Here is a 16,994-nt window from a genome sequence, read left to right as displayed (position 1 = left end):
TTATTAACCATGTCCATTGGGGGAGTAGCATAAAACTTTCGCTCTGCAGGTTGTCTCCCCTACAACACCTCCCCTAAGACAGTATCACATGACACAAGAATTGTGCCTTTGCCCCCCCATGGTATTTGAGGATAAGAAAAACACACCACACAGGATTGCTTCCTCTTTTCCGTGATGCTCCGGGATGTTGACATCGGAGAGATGCCAGCATGGAAAACCCAGGCCCAAGGTCCAGCTCTCCAGCGTGACCAATGCTAAGTCGTGATGGTTGACATTGCAGAACCGTGCTACTACATGACATGACATGTTTGCAGCAGTCCTCTTTGAGTTTCAGAGAGAAAATACAGGTTGAAGGTCGACAAGGTCATTTAAGGGTTAAACAAGATACAGACAAAAAAAAATCCTCAAATCTTTTAAAAATAGATAGTTCCTCTGTGACTTATTGCTGCCCCAGCTGATACAACAAATGGAGTCTTGCCATCACTGCCACTGCTCTCCGTGTGGATGTAGCCAACTGCTGATTATGGTTTCCCTTTGGAAGGCTGAACAGAACCAAAGACTTCTCCCAGCTGAAAAGAAAACCTAGTGTTGCAACTTACATGTGAGCAAAAACAAAAAACAGTTTCTGTCACTGTGCAGATTAGGGAGCTAAAAGTGCCACATTGTTTTAATGGTGAGCAGTTGTTTTCTCATGATGAAGGCCTTTTAGCTGAAACAAAACAACAATGTTCTATAGTCCTTTAAACTGCATTTAGGAGTTTAAGGTGAATCTGTCTCCATGCATTGAATTCAGAATGTAGATACAATTACACAACATTTTGTTATTACACCATAAGGATTTCAATGTTTTATGCTGATGATTACCAATTGATTATACGCCATTATTATTATTACCATCATTATTATACACCACATCTATTAAAAATGTTTTATCCGTAATCTCATCATAAATCTTATAAAGCAAATTAAGCTATTAGGTCATTTTGGTATCGAGACAATTTAAACAGACTGTAAAACGGAAATATAATGGACTTTGTTTGATTTTTTTTACCCCTTCTTTAACTGTGTTCAAGAAATTAATGAACATATTAGACCTTACATTGACCCCAAAGTTAAAGCCCTATGCAGGGTTCTATAGACTGCTTTTAATATGAATGAATCTATTAACTGTTCAGATTTTCAATAGAAGAAGTGTTGCTGTGCTGCTTTTAGTTATGCTGAATGTTCATTTCTGTGCTTCCCGCTTCCCCGAGGAGAGAAAAACACAATCGGTTAATTAGTAGCTTAATGTTGCTTTTTAACCGATAAGCACTGCATGTTCAATAATGCTAAAACGGACCTTGGAGAGCCAACAATGCAGTTAATAGCTATTGACTTGGTTGAGCCTTTAAGCTGCTGAAAAGCGGTTTTTCTTTGCTCAGACATTTCTTTCTGCGGCTTATTCCATTGTCTTTTTAAGAAAATCCACAAATTACATTTTTATTTGCCTTTTTAAAAGATTATTTATTGAATAATTTTTTTTTCATCTTGGCAACACCTTTTTCTCCAGCTCTTTTAGCAGTAAACGATCATGAATCACCAGCCCGCAGAGGGGCCTGAGTCTCTTAAGGCTTTTTAGTGACTGAGATGTGGTATTTTATTTTTTCTCACCATTTACTGAAAGCATAAATGCACAAAGTTGGAGCCTGGATAGAAAATCCTTTCTAGATGGTTATAAGAGAGCGCTGGAATGATAAGGATACATGCGCCCTCTGATGTAGCTGTAATAAAAACCTGACCAGTAATTACATGTAGGAATATCCTGCAAAGCTAAAATTATTTTTCAAAGCATTTCCAACACTTGGACCTCTTCATCATATTTGAAACTCTTGAAAAACCTGCTGTGCAGTGTAAAGATGTTGATAAAATATTTTATACATTCTTTATGTAAAATACAAAAAGACAGTGGAAAAAATGTTTTTACTTTGAATGTACAAATGTACATGTATGATACATACAATATTACTCCAGGAAAACAGAATTAAAGGGAGGAAACAATAGAGTGCAGAGCAGGCTCAACAACAAATGTAGGCAAAATTAAAACAACTCCATTTTAAAACTCTTGCCTTTTCTCATTAATTCGGATTTTAATAGTTGATCATGTAAACAAACCAAAAAGGAAAACGTTTTTTTTTTTTTTTACTTCTACAGATGTTAATGTTTGGGATTGTGAACTGACGGTTTTAGTTTGTGTTTTTTGTAAAGTCCAGGTTAACTTCACCAAATTGCAGCTTTTATTGTTTTTCAGGCAACTACTTTTGTGGACCCAATCAAGAGTTAAACCTGTCTCAATTCAATTCCAATTCCATCAACCATCTGGTTAGCTGAAATGACACGGTGCAAGGTGATACAGTTTGTAGCGTTGTTGGCTTGCAGCAAGAAGGTTCTGGGTTTGATTTCCAGCCTAGGGTCTTTCTGCAGGGAGTTTGTATGTTCTCCCCATGCATGTGAGGATTCTTTCTGGGTACTCTGGCTTCCCCCACAGAAGTTAAGTTAATTGGCTTCTGTATATTTTCCTTATGCGTTTGTGCATGGTTGTACGTCTCTGTGTGATGCATTGCTTCAACACACTGGTGACCTGTTCAGGGTGTACCCTGCTTTTTGCCCATAGATAGGCACAGGCCCCACCTCAACCCTGAGGGAATAAGCAGAAGATGGATGAATCCGTGAAATGATATGAACATCATACTAATTTGGGACATTTTTTGCATTAGATGACAGATTGTGTCCTGGGGTATTTCAAATAATCTGACCAAGGCGTTACAAAGTTCCTGGACAGACTAATGTGGAACCTAGTGTGTCAGCTGGACCTAACCTGAATGTCAAAGAGAAGTTCAATTGAGTTTAGAACCCTCTGCAGCAGCAAGGTGGATCTAGGGATTTGGTCCTGATATCTCATCAGGTTATCCTGTTCACTCTGTTTGTCCCTTCATGGACAGGGACAAAAACAGACCCATTATCAAACCAAATTATGATGAATTATGCTGCAGGCAGCATAGCTTGACTGCAGACAGACCCTTTCGTGTCTTTGCCCATCGCTGTTTGAAGTAGTACAGAGAGCATGTTTTTTTATTTTTAAACTGTCATTAGGTAGCGCAATATTACTCAAAGTGAACGCTCCCCTCACAGACATAAGAACTGGAGTGACATTACACTCCATTTGATCCCTTATGTACAGTAAGCTTTTTCTTGAGGTGTTTATTTGTCAGGTGATACTGACGCTGGATGAAGTCTCTTCGTTTTCATCCCTCCCACCTTTTTTTTTTCTTTTTCTCAAGTTGAGGACTATATTCAGGTTCTATTCAATTTCTAACAAATCCGTGACTTTATGAAAGTGTCATCTTTTCCTGGCTTTAAGTCTTTCTACATTCTAGCTGCTGGGACTGATGGGTTTAGTTGTCTGCTTTCAGTCAGGCTATGACCTGTTGAGCTCAGCAGCTAGAATAATTTTACCTCTTTAAAGCAGATATTACATTTAAAGGTATAGAGGATGAACTTTTATTTCTGGGTGGATCATCTAAATAAGCAGTCCTCCTAATTGTCAATCATTCTGGTGATATGTTTACGTAAGGCCATCCTACGTGCTCATTGTGTTAGCCATCTTTTTCTGCGCATGCACACTTTCAGGCGTATATATGTGGTGTGCTCCGGTTTCAGCCAATCATTGAAGCTCACCTTTCTCACCACGGTTCTTTAAAAAATGGCCGATGGTCGTAAGAGACAACATGTCTACGGAGTGTATGAGAAGAAAAGAAAGGCCTCAGAGGAGGCAGATATATCCCAGAATGCTTTGCACGGAGAGCTCTCCTCACAAAGCATTATGGGATTTGCTGTTACAGTGGCTCATTGTTGCCATAGATTGTCGCTACCCGACAGCTGCGACTAAAAACAAAGATGGCGCAGGCACCCCACAGTGGAGGAGGAGTTACGTGACCAACGGGGAGCAAAAAGCAGTGATCATCAATCCGAACGGTAAGTTAACTGAGTTCGCTATGAAGTCCACTATATAGTCCCCGCTCTATATAGTGATAGATGGATTTAGGGGTTAGGGTGGACGTTCCCGCATAGTAAGCTTGTACGAGCTATGAGAACAGCAACTTTTAAACAGAGCGTGCACGAGGAGAAGTGGGCTTGTGTATTCCTTTACAGGGTTGTGCCTGTGCATTTTTTTTTTAAAGTGGAGAGGGCGGGTCTAAAAAATTTGCAAAAATCCTTCGCAATACCTTTAATCTCTAGCTTTAAGTTTTTATTTATGGAATGAAAAAATGATTGCTGTTGCACCAAACTGAAGATTATAAAACCTGGAGCAATTTAAAAGTTCAATTAAGACTTTGTGATAAATTTTCATTTAAGCAGTCTGGAGCAATACAGGCTGGTACAAATTGATATGCAAGAACCATCATGTAACCTGGGCTGAATTTAATTGTGGCCTTGTTATTGCATTTACTTCGTAAATAACAATGAAACTTTCAGACAAGTTATTTTGTTATCTAAAGAAGGGAATTAAATTTTGCTCTGCAGTTATCTTCTGGGCTGCCTTACCTGTAAAAGGGATCATGTAAAAATGATGTGTGGGTCTGGGAGTGTGTGGGAAGGACAAGCTGCAGACACAAGATGGAAGTCTATTAGATGAGGTGAGCCTGACCTGCTCATGTTCTGATCTTTCAGCTGGAAACTGCATCAGATGTTCCCACTCCGATAGATTAAAGTCATTTGCATCGTCTCTCCTGAATGCCTTGTATTTACCTCAGCAGGTGCTCATGACAAGCGAGGCAACTGTTGTTTACTGCAGAATTAACATCAGCAAACAAGGCAGTCAAATTTACAGCCTTGTTTCCCTTAAATTACCATGTACTGTATGTTAAAATGCACTGAGGCAAACATAATACATGCATCTTTCTGCTGGAAAATATAGAATTTTCCTTGCATTGAACAGGCTGCTGTGGTTTGCTCTGCATAACGATGAGCATCTTAGAAGGGAGTTTATTATGTTTGAGTTTATTAAGTGAAAGCATAAACAGGCTGAAAGAAAAAGGCAAACAAGTATTTCAATGTCACTTGGCTTTTATTCACATTTCATATTTCTGTGTTTTTGATTCCACTAAAATCCTGAAATGGTCCCATTCTCCTCATCATAACCAGTAAAAACAGAAGGTAAGACCATTACAAACACAAAATTATATTAATAATAATTCAAATAATGACAATAATAAAAGCAGCATTGATACAAGTCAGGTTTCTGTCTCCCTTCATCCTCAGCATCGCTTTCATAAAACCACCTGAATGTCAAAAACACACAGTTAGCTTGTGATAAATAAACACTGTCCATCCTTTCCTTTTCAGATGGAAAAAGCCTTTATAATGAACCAAAACAAAGTTAAAAAGTGACTTAAGCCATTTTTAAAGGAAGTAAAACATGATTGGTCTTGTGGTTGTGAACTGGTCATCTACATTCTAGCTCCTTCCAACAGCACGCCTGCCGTGCCTCTACAGCCAGGTTCCTAGGTCCTGCTACAGCTTTTTTCTAAAGATCCATTCTAGCTGATCTGATCTCCTGTGGAAGAGAAAGCAGTCGTGTGGAGAGCAGAAACACACGCTGTTTGCTACCAGTGAGCTACAGCAGGGTGCTACAGACAACAGCCGGCGTCTCTTTGTGGCATGCAAGCACAGGTTCCATGGCCCTGCAGCCCTCTCTACACCCCATGGCTCCCGCTGAAACACTTTGGATGTGATCTGACATTGTTGTAGATGTGTTAGTGTCATGTGAAGAATGATTCTAGAAGCAGTAAAACACTAGATTAACCGCTAAGGGTATATTTGTCCAAACCGGTCTTGCAGCAAAGCCCCTTTCAGACATGAGTAAAGGAAAAGTCAGAACTACACTTCGGCTCTTTTGTCTTATTATCGCAGTAAATGTCCCACGGATGCATTCTTCTGAGATTTATTTTGATCCGCATTAAATCTGCTCATAGTTCTTCAGTTATCTAGGTATTAAGTTTAAAAATAAAATGTTATGATAAAACAGATTAAAGGGAGATTTTTTTTCACACATTTAACATGTTAAAAGGTGAGATGTGTTGGTAGGTATGAATCTTCTCTCTAACTAAACATAAACGCTATATTCTCTTACCTCCACCCAATACGGTTAGGCTAACTTTTACCTGTGTCCAATACACAGGTAAAAATAATAATCCAATGTTATCTTTAATAGGGTGAGTGATGATTCTGTCTGCTGACAGACAGAATCAAAGAGGGAAAAAAGGCCACATCTTGCTGCCAAAGTTGATAAAAAGTCACAAACTCATTTTGCTTTTTTAAAGTAAAAGAAGGGACATCTGGAAATGTGTTAATAAATACTAAAAGTTGACAGAGCATAAATTTTGGGACATTATCAAATCTGAATGCCTGCTTAATACTGCATTGATTAAAAACTATGAACAGACTGGTTAATATGGGAATGTGATGTTTAGAATGGAATGGAAAGGCTTTAATTTGACTGTAACTGTATTTAGAACAGGCATGTTTTAAGATAAACTTGTACAACTCTACAAATTTATCATCATATAGATTTTAAGTTGCATGATTTGAAAAGATAATGTATTAAAATATTAGAGCTTCACCAAAAAAGTTATGTGAACCTAAACACTAAGGAGGATTAGCCGTGTGTTAGATGTCTGAAATGGGCTTTACTCTCTATCAGTGTTGTATTTGACAAACTTACACCCTGTTCTGAGCTGTACACACACCTTGCAGCTGTGTGTTGATGTAATATGTGCAAGCTGATGGGTATTGATATAGTCAATCAAAAAAAAAAAAAAAAAAAAAAAACATCTTCAGTGCTAAAATCCTTATAGACATGTGGAGTCTCCCACCGGCCACCTGTGCCGGCATGAATGATGAACAGACACCAGCTGCAATGATATGGTCACTGAGTGTACGTCAGAAAGGCCTCCATGGATGGGATTAGTGTGCTTACTTTGTCCTGTACTTCTTATTGTCACCACTAGATGGCGATGTTTGCCCTCGTCACCTGACAGCACTGTGCCATCAGAGGATGGGCTTTCAGTCTGGATGAAAGAGACACTGATGTGACGCAGTCATCAATAATTTAGTTTCAAGTCTAAAGCCAAAAAAAGCAGCCTAAAATAAACAAAAAAAAAGAAGCTGGTCCGATTGTTTATCTGAAAGCCTGAACTACCCTGCAGCTCCTCTGCCGTCGTCCTTATCCGTCCTTGTGCGGATTCGTGAGAGCTGCGGTGATCCAGTGTGGACGTTCTTCAATCAATCATCCCCTCTGTGCGACCTCAAGTTCACCCTTTCATCGTCCATCAGCAGACTCTCTGGTGGCCTGCACTGTGTCCTTGTTGTTACAGTTGGATCTGCTGGTGTCAGTCACTGGTACTGGAGGTAATTTTTGAGGGACTGAGGGAGAGGGAGGCTCTCGATTTCCTTGAGTCGCTCCCGACCTAACGCCAGGCGGGCCGCACGTCGACACAGGTCCATGAGAGGCAGGGGCTCAGCTGAGGAGAGGGGAGGAAACAGAATATTATAAATCCACAACATATCTTCATATGGGTCAAATAAATGAAAGAAAAACACAGGGGCTCTTTAATTATTCACACGCATTAATTCATTACACATGTTGCTAATGACTTCTGAGGTAAAGCAAATCATTGTGACTAAATTACACTGAAAACAAAAGCAGACCAAAAGTTTTTCCTCTGGTGATCCAGAGGAATTGCCAAGGAGAAAACAGACAGTGGAGGCAGGATGATGCTTTATGAAAAATTCACTGAAATAGCCTCCAGTTATTAGCAGGTGCCTGATATTAAATTCTATATTCTCCTCCTTTATTTTATTCCAAGGTCAATGGATTTAATCAAGATTTTATACGGTAGTTTAACATAATAAAAGGTCTTCAGATGATTTTAAAGGTATAGTGGAGGATGTTCTTTTTCCAGGTGAATCATCTAAATATAATAAGTTGTCCTCCTAGTTCTCAATCATTCTGGTGATATGTTTACGTAAAGCCTATGTTTTCGTCCCTAGGTTGCTATCTTTTTCTGCGAATGTCACTGAAGCTCGCCTTTCTCACTGCGGTTCTTTGAAAATGGCAGAGGGTTGTAAGACAAAAAGTGTCTACAAAGTGTATGAGAAGAAAAGAAAGGCCTCAGAACAGAGAAACAAGGCCAGACTGCTTTTGGGAGATTCTTGCACACAATGGCGTACACTGAAGTCACAGGTCGGGCTTCCCACTGATGCAGCAGTTGCAAAGTTTCTACTCCACAGGTAAGGTTTAGCATGCTGTTTGAAGAAATCCATTTCACATCAGTGATTGGTTAAAGTTAGCTACCTCTATAGTGTTACTTTCCAGGGAAGATAAGTTTATTTGTTTTGTGATTTGCATCGTTAGTAGTAAAACACGTCCATTTGCGGAAATCATGTACAGTACCTTTAAGGACCATAAAAAGTAACTCTGAATATACACTACTCAAAAAAATTAAAGGAACACTTTGTAAACAGAGTATAGCATCAAGTTAATTAAACTTCTGGGATATTGATTTGGTCAGGTAAGTAGTAGAGGAGGTTGTTAATCAGTTTCAGCTAATTTGGTGTTAATGAAATTAACAACAGGTGCACTAGAGGGGCAACAACGAGACAACCATCAAAACAGGAATGGTTTTACAGGTGGAGGCCACTGACATATTTTCCTCTCCTCGTCTTTTCTGACTCTTTTTCACCAGTTTTGCATTTGGCTAAGGTCACTGTCACTACTGTTAGCATGAAGTGCTACCTGGACCCTACAGAGGTTGCAAAGGCAGTCCAACTCCTCCAGGATGGCACATCAATACGTTCCATTGCCAGAAGGTTTGCTGTGTCTCCCAGCACAATCTCAAGAGTATGATGGAGATTCCAGGAGACAGGCAGTTACTCCAGGAGAGCTGGACAGGGTCTTAGAAGGTCTACAACCCATCAGCAGGACCCGTATCTGCTCCTTTGTGCAAAGAGGAGCAGGAGGAGCACTGCCAGAGCCATACAAAATGACCTCCAGTAGGCCACTGGTATGAATGTCTCTGACCAAACAATCAGAAACAGACTTCACGAGGGTGGCCTGAGGGCCCGACATCCTCTAGTGGGTCCTGTGCTCACTGCCCGGCACCGTGGAGCTCGATTGGCATTTGCCACAGAACACCGGAATTGGCAAGTCCGCCACTGGTGCCCTCTGCTTTTCACAGATGAGAGCAGGTTCACCCCAAATTACTGAATGCCATTTTGAGTTGCTGCAATGAAATTTCAGCAAAATTGACTAGCCTGTGGCATAATTTTTTCACTTTAATTTTTGGAGTGTCTTTGCATTCAGCCCTCCGTAGGTTGGTAATTTTCATTTCCATCAAATGATGTGGCATCCTTTTGTTCCCAACACATCAGCCAGTCCATATCAGTATAAATATACAGCAGGATTTTTTCCCCATTGAGATCTGATGTGTTTTCAAAATGTTCCTTTAATTTTTTGAGCCGTATATTTAAATATCAGTAAGTTAAGGTCTTGCTGGGATAAATATAACTAAAAAAAATGCTAGGAAGCTTAAAACCACCATCGCCAACAAACTTTCCAGAGATATCAGCAGTTGAAACAGTTATTTTCAAAACTTTAACCATTTTTTATTATGTAACAGCTTTTGAGAATTAACTTGTTTTGAATCTAACCTCATGTGGCTATTCTGTATGGTTTTTCTTTCTCAGCCTCATAGAAAAAGTCCCACATTACTATCATTTGTTTCCAAATAACAAAATGGGAGACACTTGATGATGTGGAGGAGCTCCTCTGAGAGGATGTCAGGATCTTTAAAACTCAAAACTGGCTTTATGTGCTCTATGGAGGAAAACCCACACAGAGCCATCACCTGTTGGAGCTCTGGACGTCCTCTACCTGCTGCCCCCAGAAACTGCATTACTCTCTGCATGCAGGTGTTCAAGGTTAAACCCAGAGGATAAAAGACAGGCCACCCTCCACACACATTAAGAGTCACAACACATAATCCCCTCATCATGACTGTGTGTCCTTGTACTGTCACTGTCACATTAATGCTCCAACACTTAAAAAAGGCACAGCTCCCCACTTCTGGACAGTCAGATGAAAAAAAAAACGCTTCTGTCTACTGTTTGCCCCTCTGTTGGAGTAATGATGATGCTTTCATCCTGGAAACGCATTTAAAGCTCAAAGCTATTGATCAATCTGCTGTACAATAAAAAAATGCTCAAACAATCCACGTTGTGTACTGTAATAGACAGCATAAAACTCTCTTTCAATTGTTTGCTTTGCTGAACCAACAGACAGAAATATCTGAAAATTAAAAAAATTATTTCATCTGAGAGGCGTTTCCATCTTGGCATTTTTCATTTAATCGAAAAAGAAAAAGGTTATTAGGACACACAGCAAAAATATTTCAGGTTATGTTAGATTATGCTCACTAAATGCTAAAGCTTGCTTAGTTTTTCAAATTTCAGGGCACAGTGTCCATATGATGTTATATGCTGCTGTACTCAGCCTGAGCCGATGAAGAACAAGGCAGGCTCCAAATAGAGCAGAGATGCTAAGCTGGCTTTAGTGCCTTGTTGGCCAGAGACCAGAGAAGCACTGAGTGTTTACCGACACCTGCTTGTAATTATTACCACTTTTTTCTTCCAGCTGGGGAACATAATGCAGATAATTTGCTTCATAAAAGTATATCTTCACAAACACTCTATAATGAGTCTGAAGCCAAGGAGGTCAGCTGAAAGAAATCAACCATTGCAGCAAAAACAAGGTAAAAACTTAGAAGACAGTGGCCTGTTACCTTTTTTGGAAAAAGAAAAGCTCATCTCTTAACATGATTTGTTGTTGAAAGGCCATTTATGACTGCAGGAGACTTATTAAACTGCAGTAGAAAAGATCTGAGAACTCCTGTTCGCTGCTAAAGACGCTACAGCAATTTTTTAATCACAGGGAGCTAGCTGCAAATGTATTTGCGAGTGTGTGTGTGTGCACTTGTCAGAAGAAGCAATTTTACAGCAAATCCAATTAATCCGAGTGTGCTTGGAGGCTCTTCAGTGCAGTTTCTGTTATGTAGAGGCAGGGTGAGCAGACAGCAGTGTGGCTGCTATCAGGAGGGAGGCAGTGTCATCTGTGCATGTGTGTGTGTGTGTGTGTGTGCCTGATTTTTATTCTCTCTGGAGAAAAAAATGAGAATGTGAAATATTACCAAAGAAACTAGACTGAAAAATAAAGGATCCAATTCCCACCTCCTTTAATAGAATAAGGTTAACCTTCCAGAGGCTTTATTTTTATGTAACTCATTATTAATGCATGCACAAAACAACTTTTGGATCATCCTGGATTAGCTTTTCCTTTTTTTTTTTTTTTTTTTTTTTTTTTTTAAGTTGGTTGTGTAAATTTGACTTTTAATATTTAATTACTACCCGTCTGTTCTGGTGAAAAACAGATAAATGTGATGATAAATCAGGATTGTTTATGCCTGACCTGCCATGATCTGTGATTGGCTGGAAACCAATCTGATTTTCTTTTCTGGCCCAAAGCACAGTGCTAACAGGTTCCAGGTTCTTTGGTGTTGAAGCTGGTAGGATGTTCTCAGTGGTGCTGAGGTGTTAAGAATGAATTTGGAGGAGAATATTTTAATTGGATCATACAAAAATTCTTCTAATCGATAACCATTTTAAGATTTGAGAGAAAAGGTTATAAATCCGTCTTGAAAATAAGGGAAATAGGCTTTAATAAATTGAAGTTTGGTTCTTATTCCTGCAGAGAATAAGAAAATCCATCTATTTTCCTTAACACTTATCTCTGCTGGGGTTGCATGGGTTGCTGGTGCCTATCTCCAGCAGTCAATGGGCGAGAGGAGGAGTACACCCTGGACAGGTCGCCAGTTTATTGCAGGTCAACACAGAGACAAACAGGACAAACAACCATTCACACACACAGTCACATGCACTCACACCAAGGGAGAATTTAGACAAGCCAATTAACCTAAAAGTCATGTTTTTGGACTGTGGGACGAAGCCGGACTACGCAGAGAGATGCACGCATGCACAGGGAGAACATGCAAACTCTATGCAGAAAGATCCTGGGCCAGGAATCAAACCCAGAATCTTTTTACTGCAAGGCAACAGTGCTACTCACTGTACCACTGTGCAGCACTTCCTGCAGAGACCCCTTTCTTATAATTTGTAAGAGTTGACTGTATGTGTTGATTTTCATTGAAGCAAAAACAGACTGCTCTGGATATTCAGGCTGATTAGTTGTTGCTTTATTTTACTGCAAACATTTCTTTGTTAACAAGCTACAATTCCTATCATTGCAAAAAGAAAAATGTCTCTGCTGTTATTTATCGCTCTAAATAAGTTGATTTTTGCAAGGCATAGCTGTGCAAAATTAGTGATCAGAAGCTGTCCAGATAAGTATTAAAAGGTTTGTTCATACCAATCCAGCGCTATCTGACTGTGTAGCTATATAAATGATTAAATGAAAAAAAGCTCTTCATTAATCATCAGCTGCCTCCAGATGTCTGTTATGCCCTTGTGTAGCATTAGAAGTGTAATTTGCTGGATTTAATAACTTCTATAAATACTCAACAAATCAAAGCAAAATAGCAAAATCTCACTTAATGACTCAGACTCCATCATGTTTGATCCTATATGTTTATCCTGAAGTGAGAAAAGCTAATAAAGCGGCACACTGTGGATCATCAACCTCTGGGTCATTTGCACCCTCATCATTACCCATTCTGAGTGGTTAGGAAGAGTCGCGTAACTCAATAACAGCAGTAGTGCTGAAACTGTTTCCAAAACATTAGATGAGCTTCTGTTTATGATGCACTTTGTTCTAAATTAGCCTATTTCTGTAAAGGTACCTTTCAAAGAATGTGAACATTTCTCTGTTTTGATTAGTCGGAGAATCTGGAGAATCTTTCTTATATTTGTAGGTTATTTCTGCTGAGAATCAAACTCACAACTTCTTTTTTTTGTGCCTTTTCAGCCTGTAACAAGGATGAAGAAGGTAAAACATAAGAGACACATCAGAAAAAGTTCTGTGAGAATCGACCCCCCGTAATGAGGGACTTCTGCCCCGGTTATGCATCTTTTTATGAACATGAACTGAGACCCCCTGATCTGCTGCAGTGGGAACGAGTCATAAGAGTACGTGATGTGACAAAACGCCTGTAATGAGATGCAGCGAAGAGTGATGAGGAGTCGGATTTATAGTCTGTGGAAAATGATAATGGGGGTGAGGGCAAAAAAAGGAAAAAGCAGCATCCCTTTTTAATGATGGATGTAAAAACTAACCCAAGGGGGCGACCGGAAGTGAAATAAAAGCCGACAAAGAGAGGAGTTTAAAGAGAAAAAAAAGTTCAGAGAAAGAAGAAAGCCTCAGAGGATCTTTTGCTCCCTGTAGCTCAAAGGAGAGTAAAAAGGGAGTTTCGTTATGCTTATATACTCTATATGGAAACAACATCTATAGTACGTTAAAGGCTCTGCAGCAGCTGCCTCATATTTATGAACCTGAACACAAGGGAAAGGGATCATCAACTTTTCTGCTGCATCGCTGACTGGATCTAATTAACTCTGCTGCAAATGTGAGGAAAACTGGCTGTGAAGTTTTATTACATTTAAAGAGGAAGTTACAGAGTCTAAGTAACTACTTTATTAAATAACTCTTCAGTTCTGAGTGTGGGTTATGTCAAATCTTCAAACTGAACATAGCTAGGATGAAATGGAAATAATAAAACTGTTTGTTTAGAGTTTTTAAAATACTGTTGATTAAAATGGATTAAAAATGATCATCTAGAGACATGACAACAATGAGTTTCAGAAGCTCCCTTGTTTTTAGAGGTTGTGTTTGGAGGAAACATCTGTGCTGTTTTAGCAGCAAAAACATGCTACTGAGACATGCATGCATCCAGGGTAGCACCGTTTATATATAAAGGTCAGGCTAGATGAAGCAGCTCTTTGTATTTCTAACTCTGGTGTCGTAAAAAAAACATGTGGGATTCATTCAGCCGGACAAAAAGATGGAAACAAAGTCATAAAGGGATTCGAAATCACATTTAAAATGAAAATCTCAACTAGTTTTGCTCCTTTCCCTAATTTTTTAAAATACTTTTATATTGTGTGATAGATATTTTACACTACTAATGTAAGTCGAGTTAAAGCCAAATATGTCCCTGGCAGTTTTAGGAGGAATGTAAGTTTCACTCGACCTAAAAAAAAGGTGTTCTTTGCAGAAAATAAGACATCGTTTACTAAAATTTATAATGTAAATGTAAAAGCAGTTGATGAGTTATCATATTTTTATACCAATCAAATATAATTTAGACCAACTTTAAGTTTAAGCCCTGCGTCTTTGAGAATGGATGGCCTCCTTACCATCACCCTAATCTTTAGCTCCCTTCACAGACTTTCTATCTGATTCAAGCCAGATTAAGGTCAGAAAATTCTGCAGTTATTCCTCAAGAAACCCAAACAGCACCGCAAATATTGACAGAAAAAGAAACATCTTTTTATTTTTAACTAGAACCAACAGGAATATTGGTAGAGGTAAACTTTAACTTTAGGTAGCTTTAGTAAACTATCTTCTCCTTGTTTGGTGTTTGAAAACTTTTTGCAGCTGTGCAGTTCGGAATATTGTTAGATATTGACCCTTTAAACCTAATGTTATAAAATAGAAGTTGGTTGAGACAATATGTGGGAAATCCAGACTTATTCAGCCTTAAAAATAAAGGGAAAAAACAAAAATGCACTGATAAATAAAAGAATTCGGTTAAATTTATAATAACTGTGTTTTATAAACTTCACAGAAGCTGATTTTTGTTTTCTGCTTTTCATTTAAAACCCGCATCTTCAGTAAATTAGACATTTATATCCAACGGAAACTCTAACTCAGTGTGTGGCTTTATAATGTTTAAAGGCGTCTTTTAAATGATGTTCTCATACTGTTACAGTACCTATAGAAATATGGTATTGCTGTATTTGGAGGATGTTCAGTCATAAAGCAAAATATTATTTTATGTACAATAATTTGGTATACATTTCCAAAAGGAATAAATTATCAATTTTGTAAATAATAGCAAGATATCACAAAAAAAACAATCAATGTTAAAGTTCAACATGTTTATATAAGCCTTAAATTCAAACTTCCATAATAAAATTGTTGAAAGTCTATGCAAATTAGTTAGAATTTTAAAGAGCCCTTCAAGACCACAAGGAGCTGCCGCCGCTGGGTGATTGACGGGAAACATGAGGCAAACAAGAGGGCTGTCAGCCGAAACAATGGAAGGGACTATACAGCTCCTTCAAGGTGGCAAAAGATGTTGGTTGTTCTCAGTCAGCTGTGTTCAAAATGAGGCAGGGATGAATTCAAAGGAATGGTTGAAAAAGGTGGACCAATGGAGACATCAGGGCTGAAAACCAAAAACAAAGTGTCCAAAAAGGAGAAAAATAAAAAATATGCAGGAATCAGTTTTTGAGATGAAATGGAAAGAAATCAGAGAAAAAGTAGTTGGGAAGTAAGATATCATTTTTGCACACATTACAGTGGGAACCAATCCCTCCATGGTTCTGCTTCGGATACAGAATGACTTTAAGTTACATGAAGGATCTCAGAGATCTTTTCCTACTTTACTGTAGAGATTTCCTCCATTAATTTGCATTCCCTCTAAACTTTAACAATCTATGTATGCATGGGTTTGTTATCGTGCTATATAAATAAACATTGTAAGGTGTCCTCCATCAGCCTCACTGATGCTCTATTTCACTCCCAAAAAATCTAGACCATCAATTTGGTCTAAAACAAAGAAAAAACATCAGACCTTCAACTGTAAATGGCAATCAGTGACAGAAAAACAGGTTTGTATTTAGCTAGATGACAATGTAGTTATGATCCTGTTAGCTATGAAAGGGTTTTCTAAGCCTGAGAGGTTGAAGAATTAACAGGACCACATAATCCCTTAATCCTTTAATTAAAGTCAACGCTTTCGAAATAGAATCAAAACTGCACTTTTAAGTTTCTGATGTGCCTGGAAAGGTGCAGACCTATGTCTGCTTACAAGTTTACAACCGCTCCATAGGCCAGTCAACACGACCCATTTCACACCTGCTAATCCAATGTCACTCTGCTGACCCACTGCAGTTTTTTTTCCAGTCAACAGGAAACATGCAAAGAGACAAATATTTGCACGAAAGGAAATCCACAAACCTGTCTTGCAAACACGATGACAGTTAGGAAAGTAGATGCAAAGAGCAAAAACAGATGCACGCTCACGAATACAGGAAATCAAATCTGACAGGAAAACCCGCACAGGTCACATATTGAGAAGGAACCTGGAAACTTCATGCCAATTCTTTAACCTTATTATCAACATGATTTACATGATCAAAAGTACTAACAACAGCAAATGTATAAAGCTGTGTGTCAAGTTAGAGGATTTGTGACACAAACTAATATCGAGTACTAGTATGAACATCCAAAGATCCAGCGGCAGAGCTGCTACAGTAGTTTTTATGTAAAACCCTCCTTTTAAGATTTACAGAGAGAGACAATTTTCTCATTGGTCCCACCCAGATGCAACAACCTTCAGTGTAGATTTTGTTACAGAGTGAAAAAAATTAAGATTTTTTTTCTAATAAAGGGATGTCTTTAAATAATAAAGGGCCTATATCATGCAAAAACAACGTCTGTAGCTTATTACTGTGTTCAATGTTTGTTCCTTCATCAGAATTATGAACATAATGGTATTTTGTTTGATTAATGCATGTCTGAATAATCGTCAGGGGTTTTGCTGCCGGAGCAGAAGTCCCTCACCTGTTAAAATGGACCTAGATTAACTGGGCTGTGCCGACGATGTAAACAAACGTCCTTTTTCTCCCATCAGGGAGAAATGTGAGGTAGGGTGCAATGTTTC

General features: G+C 38.8%; 1 protein-coding gene across 3 annotated transcripts in view; it reads right to left on the bottom strand.

Moving 5' to 3' along the window:
- Positions 1–5,098: 5,098 nt before the first annotated feature.
- Positions 5,099–16,994, bottom strand: part of LOC107088624 (SPRY domain-containing SOCS box protein 4-like) — an 88,998-nt gene continuing 77,102 nt past the window's right edge. For 2 of the 3 annotated variants that reach the window (XM_015380920.1, XM_015380919.1), the window contains exon 3: positions 7,432–7,559. In XM_015380920.1, the coding sequence (XP_015236406.1) occupies positions 7,432–7,559 (128 nt within the window). Of the gene's footprint in view, positions 7,560–16,994 lie in introns of all 3 variants that reach the window. The other variant, XM_015380921.1, reaches the window with a different exon arrangement.

Source organism: Cyprinodon variegatus, unplaced genomic scaffold, assembly GCF_000732505.1.
Source record: "Cyprinodon variegatus isolate N-32 unplaced genomic scaffold, C_variegatus-1.0 Scaffold224, whole genome shotgun sequence".
Lineage (NCBI taxonomy): Eukaryota > Metazoa > Chordata > Actinopteri > Cyprinodontiformes > Cyprinodontidae > Cyprinodon > Cyprinodon variegatus.
The sequence above is the reverse complement of the archived record's forward strand: the minus strand, read 5'-3'. Positions and strand labels throughout refer to the sequence as shown.